We start from the raw sequence: 10,330 nt of genomic DNA, 5'->3' as shown, positions 1-10,330 counted from the left end.
ATGACAGAAAAAAAAAAAAAGAAAGAAAATGCAAAGACATGGGGCTGGAGATTTAGCTCAGTGGCACAGCGCCTGCCTGGCAAGCTCAAGGTCGTGAGTTCAATTCCTGGTACCGGAAAAAAACAAAAACAAACAAACAAAAAAAACACACACAAAAAAAGAAAATGCAAAGACAAAGAGAGGAGGTGTTGAAGGGAGGGGAGAGGAATGGGAAAAAAAGAAACAAGTTATATGGGGGGGCTGGGGATTTAGCTCAGCAGCAAAGTGCCTGCCTGGCAAGCGCAAGGTAGTGAGTTTGACTCCTGGTACTGGAAACAAACAAACAAAAAAACTAAAGAAAAAAAAAAAAAGAAACAAGTTATATCATGTACCTGTACAAATTGTTGATGATGAATGTGATCACTATGTATTTCTATAATGCACCAATAAAATCTGATTTTAAAAAAGAAAATGGGAAGAGATCCCTTGTTTGGGGTAGGAAGAATGAAAATAAAGAAAACAGTTAAACTTCTAAAATTATTATACAGATTTAATGCAATCCTGATCAAATATCAATAGCGTATCTCACAGAATTAGAGAAAACAATCCTAAAATTCATACGGAACCAGAAGAGACTGAGAGTAGACAATTCTGGGCAACAAAGGCAAGGCAGGAGGCATAACAATTCCTGACTTGAAATTTTACTAGAAGTTACTGTGATAAAAACAGCATGATATTGGGAAAAAAACAAAACAAAACAAAACAAAACAACAGAAAACAGACTTGAGGATCAGGAACAGATCAGAAGATGCAAAAATAACTCTAAACACAGTCAGCCACCTTATCTTTGACAAAGGAGCCAAACACCTTCACTGGAAGAAAGATAGCCTCTTTAATAAGTGGTGCTAGAAAAACTGGCTTTGCACACACTGAAGATTAAAACTAGACCCATATCTTTCACATGCATTACACTAAAATCAAAGTGGATCAAAGATCTAAATATCAAAAAGAAACACTAAATCTGCTGGAAGATAGAGTAGGTAGAACTCTTGAAGGCAAAGACTTGTAGGCAAAAACTTCATGAGCAAAACTCTGATGGCACAGGAGCTATCACAAAGAATCAACAACTGGGATCTCAGCTTATTAGAAAGCTTTTGGACAGCAAAAGAAACCATCAACAGAGTGAAGAGACAACCCAGAGAGTAGAAAATAATTTGTTCCTCAGACAAAGGACTAATATCTAGAATATATAAAGAACTCAAACAAATCAGACCCCCCCCAAATTTAAAGACCCAATCCAAAACTGGCCATTGAAAACAATTAGATACCTCTCATATGAAGAAGTACAACCAGTAAATATGTGAAAAAATGTTCAACATCATTGTTCATTCGAGGGATGCAAATTAAAACAACACTGAGATTCCATCTGACCCCAGGAAGCACGGCTATCCTCAAGAAATCAACCAATAACAAATGCTGGAGAGGCTGTGGGGAAAAGGACCCCTTCTTTACTGTGGGTGGGAGTGTAGACTGGTGCAACCACTGTGGAAATCAGTGCAAAGACTCCCCAAAAATCTAAGGTGAGAGGTTCCATTTGACCCAACTATTCCCCTTCCAGGTATCTTCCCAAAAGAATTAGAAACACCATATCACAGCTTTTACAGCAGTACAGTTTGCAATGATTAGTATCTAGGAGAGCACCAAAAGCCCATCAATCGATGAACGGATAAAGAAGGTGTGTTTTCCTAATACAATTACGTATATCTAAAATGTACCAATAAAATTTTCAAAAAAACCAACTGTTCTTCTGCCCAGGGCACTGCCTTTTGGCACTCAAGGGCAGAACTCAGCAGGGCAGTGACCTCCTCTCCTGGTTCAGGCAGGAAAAACAAGGGGCAGCCAGGGTCCGGCACGCAGAGGCGCCCACTCAGGCGACCATGGTTTTTTGGTGACTATTTTCTTTTCTCACTGGGACTGAGAAGACAATCCCATGAAGCACAGTGATAAATCTGTGACACTGGGCACACAGTGTACAAAGGCGTCATCTGTACAGCAGTCACAGTGGACAGGGACGGGGAGGATGGGCAACGCTGGAGCCAGTGTCTACGTACCATCAGTACCAGCTAAGGCGGGGGAGGCTGCTCTAAAGTAAGTTGGTATTTGTGATCCCCAGGGTGCCACTGAGAAAATAACTGCAAATATAAACACAGTGCAAGAAGTAACCATGGAACTGAGATGGTACATGAGGAAACAGCCAAGAGGGCAGCACTGGAAAACGACAGAAACAGCCACACACACCGTGTGCAGGAAACTGGCACAGAAGCCCTACTTGGTCGGTAACTGCACTGAGTGTTGAGGAATCGGCCAGGCCTGGCGGCACACGCCTCAAACCCCAGCACTCTGGCAGCAGGATCACAAGTTCAATGCCAGTCCTCGCAACGGAGCAAGACTCTCCCTCAAAAATAAAAACATGTTTAAGAAGAGCGGGGGATGGAGCTCAGTATAAAGCCCCTGGGTTCCTCCCCACTACTGGGAAAGAAGCTAATGAATTAAATGTGACAATGAAGAGGGAGGGACTTGCAGCATTGGCTCCATCCTGTTTGTTCCCGGTGCTGGGGTGCAGTCCAGGGCCCCCACTCACCACTAAGAGGTGCTCCCCGCCCTGCGGACACAAACAGGCTACGTGCAAGGCTGAGAAAGACAAAGCATGAGACAGAGACCAGCAGGAGCCGGGTGACTGGCTGAGCTCGCTTTAGCCAAAACAGACTTTAAAAGCCAAGAGAGAAAGCAAGGCGTTATATAATGACAAAAGGAAGACAGCACAACTGTAAGCACTTACCCATCCGACCGCAGAGCCCCAGACGAAGCGGACAGTGACAGAGTTACAGAGGAAGGGTTCAGCAGAAGCTGGGGACACCCACACCCCACTTTCAATAACAACTGAAACACCCAGGCTGGAGACCAGGAAAGAAACAGTGTGAACATTTCAAGCCAATTGGACCCGACAGACACGAACCGAACACTTTACAACAGCACACACGCTTTATTTCTCCAGCTCGCAGGGAGCATTCTGCAAGGAGACAAAGGGGTAACCCTCAATAACCCCAGACGCCTGATACCATACAAAAGGTGTTCCGACCACAACTGCATGAAACCAGAAGCCAGTGCCAGGTCGGGAGAAGGAAGCTCATACTCAAGCCTCACGTTTGATTGCCAGCACTGGAAAAAAATCAATAGTGGAAAGAAATTTGGAAAATTCACAAATACTTGGAAATTAAACAACACATTCCTAAGTGGACAGCGGCTGGAAGAAGACAGCGTAAAGGGAATTAGAAATGAATAAAATTTGAGATGAACTGAAATAAAAACTTAATACACCAAAGTTTGTTGGTTTGTTTTGGTTTTATGAGACAGGCTTTCTGTGTAGTCCAGGCTGCTTTTAAACTTGCGACCCTCCTGCCTCAGCCCCCCAAGCGCTGGGATGACAGCTGTGTGCCACCACACCCGGCACTTTACCCCAGACTTGTGAGATGCGAACTAAAGCACTTCCTGCTGGGAAAGCTGTCGCTCTGAACACAGCCGTGACTTCCATCTTGTGTTGTGTTTACAAAAAGGGAAAAACACTCTGCACATATTTTGCCTCCTCATTTCTAAGTGTTGATCTTGCCTACAAACAATAAGCATTTTTGCAGCAGGGCACGGTGGTGTGCGCCTACAGTCCCAGCTGCTCAAGAAGCTGAAGAGGGTGGAGGTCACTGGGCCCAGGACTTCGAGACCAGCCTTGGAATACAGAGAAACTCTGTCTCCAAATGCCTGTATCTACTCTTCTACAAATAACAGTCATGGCTGGAGTGATGGTGCAAGCCTGTGGTCCTGGGTAGAACTCTGGGAGGCTGAGGCAGAATTGCCTCGCCTGGGCAATTTAGCAATGCTGTATCTCAAATAAAAATAAAAAAATAAAAAGGACTGTAGACGTGGACGAGGAAGAAAACCATGGGTTAAATCTCCAGTACCACACAAAAAATCAGAATCATAATCATAGCTGATAAAATAAAATCAGTTACAACAGAAGTTACACGCAGGGTGCCGCAGTGGATGCCTTCTGTTACAGGAGGCTGAGGCAGGAGGATTGCCACAAGTTTGAGGCCAGCCTGGGCTATATAGTGAACCCAAAACCAGCCTAACCCTGTCAATAAATAAAGAAATACATAAGTGGAGGCTGCACAATGTCCAACTTTATAGAAATAGAAAGAATTATGAGGAAGTATCATGAGTAACTCTATGCAAACAAATAAAATGACTTAGAAGAAATGGACAACTTCCTTGAAGAAAACAAAACTATCACACTAACTCAAGAAGTACAAATCCAACTGTGCCTGCAAGAGACATTGTACAACTCTAAAACTGCACTTACAGCAGACACCATCAATGTAAAAACTCCCCTTGCAAGGGCAAGGCCCCATCGAGACTAAAGAGTCTTCAGTGGTGAATTCTCCCAGAGGTTTACTGAAGAGGAAGTGTCCATTCTTCACAAACTGCCAAAGGAGAGGAGACACCCTGCACTCAAGCCAAGAGGCTGGTACAGCGTTTTCCTGATAGAAAAAACAGCCAAAGGCTCACACACTCTGCTGTATCCCATACGAAAATAGATGCAAGCTGGGCCAGGTGGTGCATGCCTGTACTCCCAGCACTTGGGAGGCTGAGGCAGGAGGACTGCCACAAGTTGAAGGCCAGACTGGACTACATAGTGATTCAAGGCCAGTCTCAACTATATAACCAGATCCCGTCTCAAAAAAAGAAAAAAAAAAGCAGAAATCCTCTCAAAATTCTAGTAAACTAGGTTCAGCAAGACATAAAAGGGAATTATTCACCATGATCAAGTGAGACTTATCTCAGGGAGTGAGGTTAACAGCTGAAAATGTTTAAAGCCATATTAACTGAATAAAGGATCAAGCCACATGGTCGTTCAGGCCGACGCGGAAAATGTCTCCACACTGTTGTTTTGCACTGCTGAACAAACACAGAGCCCGGGGCCTTATGCACACAAACCATGTGCTGCATTCCCGGCCCCAAAACACTCAGCAAAGTACCAACACAGGGAGCCTCTTCAGCCTTACAAAGCATCTATAAAAGCACAGTTGGCCTGGGAGTGCAGTTTGATGGCAGAGTACTTGTCTAGCATGTGCAAAGGCCCTGAGGAGTCAGCGAGACAAGTTCTAGACAAGTTCAATTCCCAGCACTACAAAAACCAAACAAAACAAGAACACAGTCAGCATTTTCTTAGCCAGGTTAAGCCAGTGTCTTCCAATGGGTTAGGACCAGACGAGGGCGGCCGCCACAGCCGTTTCTGTTCAGCGCTCTGGGAGGGCTGCTAGTCTGGGCTGTTAGGCAAGAAAAAACAGAAGGCAGGCATCAGGTTGGAAAGAAAGAAGAAAAACCACCTCACTCCCAGATGACAAGGCTGTACAGAAAAGCCTGAGAAGCCCCCAGGGCGCGTACAAGGAACGGTGGCCGAGGCAGCGCAGCGGCAGGACACAGGTTCACTGTGCAGAAGGAATGACAAAGACTCACCCACGCGTTCATGGAGACGCGTGCAGAGCTGGGTAAGCGAGTTCCGCAGCCGCCCGCTCACGGCAGCGTCCTAGTCTGACGGTTACAGTACAGTCAGCCAAGTGAAATGGTGGCATTCGGTACAGGAATCCTGTGCTATCTTTGCAACTTTTCTGCAAATCTAAAATTACCTGAGAATAAAAATGTACAAATTCTGGAAGGCTAACTGATTCCTGTTGCGAGGTGACGCTGACCCAGCACAGAGCACTTTTCCTTCCTCGCCTGATTTAGCCGGACCAGGGAGCAGGCAGCAGGTAACAGAAAGTGTCGCTTTATAAATGCATGCCTAATAAAACAAGAGGTCGAGAATCACATCACAGCAGTGCTGCCTCCTCCGACAGATTGCTGGATGTAGGCAGTGACTGTTGAGGCCACCAAGAGCTCAGGCGCATGAGCGGCTGGTGTCTGGGTCTGCCTGTGTCTCGGGGTAGCACTCCACCTTTGTTACCTAAAAACCGGTCATTCAAGCCCGAGCCTGAGAAGCTCTGAGGAGGTGTCCAGACCTAGCTGCTCCCACAGGGACCTCGGCAGAGAAGAGCACGCTACACAAATCACAGCAGAAACCAGCAAGGTGCCAGCCATGGAAACCCCATGGGCATGCACAGCTTCTCCAAAGTGAACTGCAAGAGCAAACAGAGATAGAAAGGAAAGGGGATGGGCTGGGGATACAGCTCAGGGGCACAAACGCCTGCCTGGCAAGCACAAGGGCCTGAGTTCGATTCCCAGTACAAAAAAAAAAAACCCAAAAAACCAAGAAAAAGAAAAGAAAGTGGAGGTTTACAGAAGAAACCCACAGGTAAAGAGACCTAAGCCTGGCCTGGTGGTGGAAGGCCTGCAGTCCCAGCTACTGGAGAGGCTGAGGCAGGAGGATCAGAAGTTTGAGTCCTGCCCAGGCAGTTTAGGGAGAACCTACCTTAAAAAGGGAGGTGGGGGCTGGAGCTGGGCATGGAGCTGCACACCTGTAAAAACCCAGCACTCAGGAAGCTGAGGCCTGAGGACCAAAAGTTTGAGCTCAGCCCAGGGAACTTACCCACTTACCAAGACCCTGTCTCACAGAGAAAACTTTTCCAAAGGGATGGGGCACAGCTCAGCGTGAAGGCCCTGGGTCCGATCCCAGCGTGTGTGGGGCATACGTCACTCTCCTGACTCGAGTTCATGCCCTGTCTCCTCCGGCTCTGCCCCCCAGGGACCCCGAGGGCCCTCGCTGACTCCTCAGCCCCAGTGTCCGTGGCGTCCACCCTGTCCCTATTGGGCCTTCCATACGGGAGTCGGGTGTCTGCTAATGGGGAGCCCAGGCCCCACACAGCGTGCTGGGCCAGGACACACAAGAATAGCCTGAAGGAGGGTCCCACTCGGAGCCCCCCCACCCCCCAGCGTGTGCCCGCACCGAGGCCTCTCCGCCGGCAGCAGCGCCTACTTCCGCCTTGCCCCCGGGTCACAGTTTGGTGATGTGGGGACAGGGAACCTTCCCAGAGTGTGGGCCACGGCGGGACCTGCTCCTGGGATCTCGCGCGGCTCACAGGGTCCCAGCACAGTTGGACACCCTCAAAGGGCCAAACAGGGCTTCCAGGCCCAACTCTAAGACTTCCAGGCCCTGGGCCACGTCCTGAGAGGCAGCAAGCAGATCACAGGCTGGAGACAGTGCCCCCGGGGGCAGGCCTGGGGGTGAGACCTCCCTAAAGCTTCATTAATGCAGGTCGAGCAGCGCTGCAAAGGCTGTGTCCACAGCCCCAGTGACCTAGGATGTGGAGGAGGAGGATCGCTTGAGCTCAGGAGTTAGAGGCCCGTCTCCAAAGAGAGAAAGAGTTAAAACCCACAAGCTCTGACGGAACAGCTCCTTTGTGCAGCAGCCGCAGCCAGGACCCTTGGAGGGGGCACAGATCAGACCCACGGCTCTGATCAGATTCGCTGCCTACCAACCAGACCTGCACGGGGGTGGCCGCCACCAGGGTCCAGTCCTGGCGTGCCCGGAGGAGCTGGCTGGGTCTAAGGGGGGCGTGGCCGCGTGCAGGCTGGGCTTGCACAGCCTGGTGATGCCAGAGCAATGGAGAAACGGTTTCTGGGCCAGCCCAGCAGGGCAGCACTGCGACACTAGCTCCTCTGGAGGGTAGGGTGGGAGGATCTCAGTTCAAGGCCAACCCGAACGACTTGGTGAGACTGTTTCAAAGTAAAAAATAAAGCCAGGAGCACTGCCAAATACCCTGAAGCTCAGCACTCTGGGAGGCTGAGGCAGGAGGATGGCAAAGTCAGGTCCAGCTCTATGGAGACCTTGTCTCAAAAAAATGTTTAAAAGTGATTCTGGGTATAACTCAGCGTGAAAGCCCCGAGTTCAATCAGCAGTACCGCGAAAACAATCAATCGACTGATCAGTGAATAAGGCGGGGAATGTAGCTTGGCGGTAGAGCACACCTGGGTTCCATTCCCAGGATGAGGAAGGAAGGAAGGGAGGGAGGGAGAGAGGAAGAGAACTGCTCTGGATTCCTGCCTCAGTTTCCCTTCCCACAAGGCAGGGTGAGGCTGCCACACTGGCCTCACAGCATCACAGGAAGCACTTGATCAAGGGAAAATAAACCGTTTCCTGAAGCCTATGTAATCATCGTCCTGCCTCAGCCTCCCAAATGCTGTAATTGCAGGCATGCACCACCCTTCCCAGCTCTAATGGTGGCAACTGGAGTTAGGGCTCCGTGGTGACAGGAGGCGGCGTAGGCAGACTCCAACCGCCAGGCACGGCCTGAACCACGCAGTGCAGAGGACAGGAGCCAGGAAGTTCCAGGTTTTGCCCTCAGAGTCCGGATTGCTGACCTGCAATGGGTGCCTCGAGGGAGAGCCGGCCCTCACTGTCACCTAGGTCACTTCCAGACCAGTGAGTCCTGGGCCATCCCACACCTGGGGCAAACGTGAGAGTTGTTATTTCAGTCTCCTTGCCGGGAGTGGTGGTCCCCGCCTGTGATCCCAGCACTCAGGAGGCCGAGGCCTGCCTCAGGTCAAGGTCAAGAGGAACTACTGCAGTAAGACCCTGTCTCAAAACCACACACGCACACACACACGCGCGCACACACACACACACACACACACACACACACAGAAATCTCCTCAAGTGATTTCTACAAAACGTCTGGAAGCAAAAGCACAGGAGTACAGGAAAAGCAGGCAGGAGATCGGGGTCAAATCCCACACCGCTACGAAGGGGCTGAGCGGCCGGCCACAAGCAAGACCCTCCCTCTCCTCTGCACGCTGGCTGGCAGCAGACGGTGTCAGAGAGCAGAGTCAAGGCCACCCTCGGGTCACAGAGGCAGGGACAACACGATCCCCGCATGTAGGGGAGGAACCTGCCACGAGAGGGCAGGGGCATCGGGGTGTCCTCTGGCAGGGCAGGGGTGGGCAGAGGCATCGGGGTGTCCTCTGGCAGGGCAGGGGTGGGCAGAGGCATCCGGGTGTCCTCAGGCAGGGCAGGGGTGGGCAGGACAAACGCTTCTCAAACTCAGGCCCCTCTGCGCCAGACTGTAGGTCCAGCAGGGGGAGGAGAGCGTCCGCTTGGTCACGGCTGAGTTTTGTGCTGTGGCTAAGATGCCGCCTTCCCGGGCGCCCCAGCCCTGGGCACGGCTCAGGCTGACTCTACGCCCGGTGGCTAAATAAGGGGCGTAGGCCGTGGGTACCCGGGAGCCACCAGCAGACGGCCAGGAGCCTCCCTCCGTCCGGAAGCAGGTTCACACTCCGAACACTACACAGAGTGACACCGCCAGGCCTGCTCCCAGCACACACCAGTGGGCACACGCCGCTGTTACCACCCTGCCCCTCCATCGGGCCAGCTGGGTGCTCCAGAAGTCGTGGCAGCTGCCGGGTGACGTCCCAGGATGAGCTGGGGGCTAAGCGGAGCTGCGCCCTTGGGGCTGGCTCTAAGTGCCCCGGGCCATGGCTCCAGCCGAGGACCAGGCAGGGCCCCGGGCGGCGATGCCCGCAGCTGGGTCGCCGCTTTCACAGAAGGAGGTAGTGGCAGGGATGAGGGTGCCCCGCCCGCTGCCAGACTCCAGCCCTGGAACTGAGGTCCGACAGAATGAACACAGAAAGAAGGCAGAGAAAATCACGATTTTAAGACCGCACACTGAAGAGAAACTGCAGCTTCAGGACGCAGGGTCCTCCAAGGTCACAACGCCTCGCTCCCCGCCGGGAAACCCTCTACCCAAGACGCCCCCAGAGGTCTTGGCAGCTGGGCTGGCCCGCGCGTGGGGTCCCTGCGCTTCCCCACACCCGGAGGCCGCCCAGGGAAGCGCGCCGCAGGGCCCCAACTTCAGCGCGCGGGAAGAGTCTGCATTCTAACCAGGCCCGGCCCGGAGACCCGGGACGCGCACGCCGCACGCCCTGAGGACGCCGGAGACCACGCCGAGCCCCGCCCGGACCCCGCCGGCCCCGCGGCCGCGCTCACCGGCTGAAGACCAGGCAGCCGCGGTGGTTGATGGCCAGGTCCGAGCGGCGGCGGCTGTAGTCCTCCCACAGGTCCTTGAGCGCCGTCACCGCCAGGATGAAGAGCACGGGCGCCAGCGCCAGCCCCGGCTGGAAGGCGCTCACGGCGGGCGCGAAGTTGAGCAGCGCGATGAGCACGAAGTACACGTTGGCCAGGCGGTGGAACTGCTCGAACAGGTTCTTGGGCACGAAGGACAGCAGCGTGTACTTGGTGGTCTTGAGCCGGTTGTCGGCGGCCGGCGGGGCGCAGCCGCCCTGGGGCCCGAGCCGCGCGCCCCGG

The 10,330-nt window shown here is 52.2% G+C and overlaps 1 protein-coding gene across 1 annotated transcript in view; it reads right to left on the bottom strand.

Moving 5' to 3' along the window:
• Positions 1-10,330, bottom strand: part of Atp10a (ATPase, class V, type 10A) — a gene marked incomplete at its 5' end in the record, with an annotated part of 120,228 nt that extends 109,898 nt beyond the window's left edge. Inside the window, 1 exon segment of the mRNA XM_005410422.2 lies at positions 10,013-10,330. Within this exon segment, the coding sequence (XP_005410479.2) occupies positions 10,013-10,330 (318 nt within the window).

The sequence above is a fragment of the Chinchilla lanigera genome, unplaced genomic scaffold (genome assembly GCF_000276665.1).
Source record: "Chinchilla lanigera isolate Chin_1 unplaced genomic scaffold, ChiLan1.0 scaffold00132, whole genome shotgun sequence".
Lineage (NCBI taxonomy): Eukaryota > Metazoa > Chordata > Mammalia > Rodentia > Chinchillidae > Chinchilla > Chinchilla lanigera.
The sequence above is the reverse complement of the archived record's forward strand: the minus strand, read 5'-3'. Positions and strand labels throughout refer to the sequence as shown.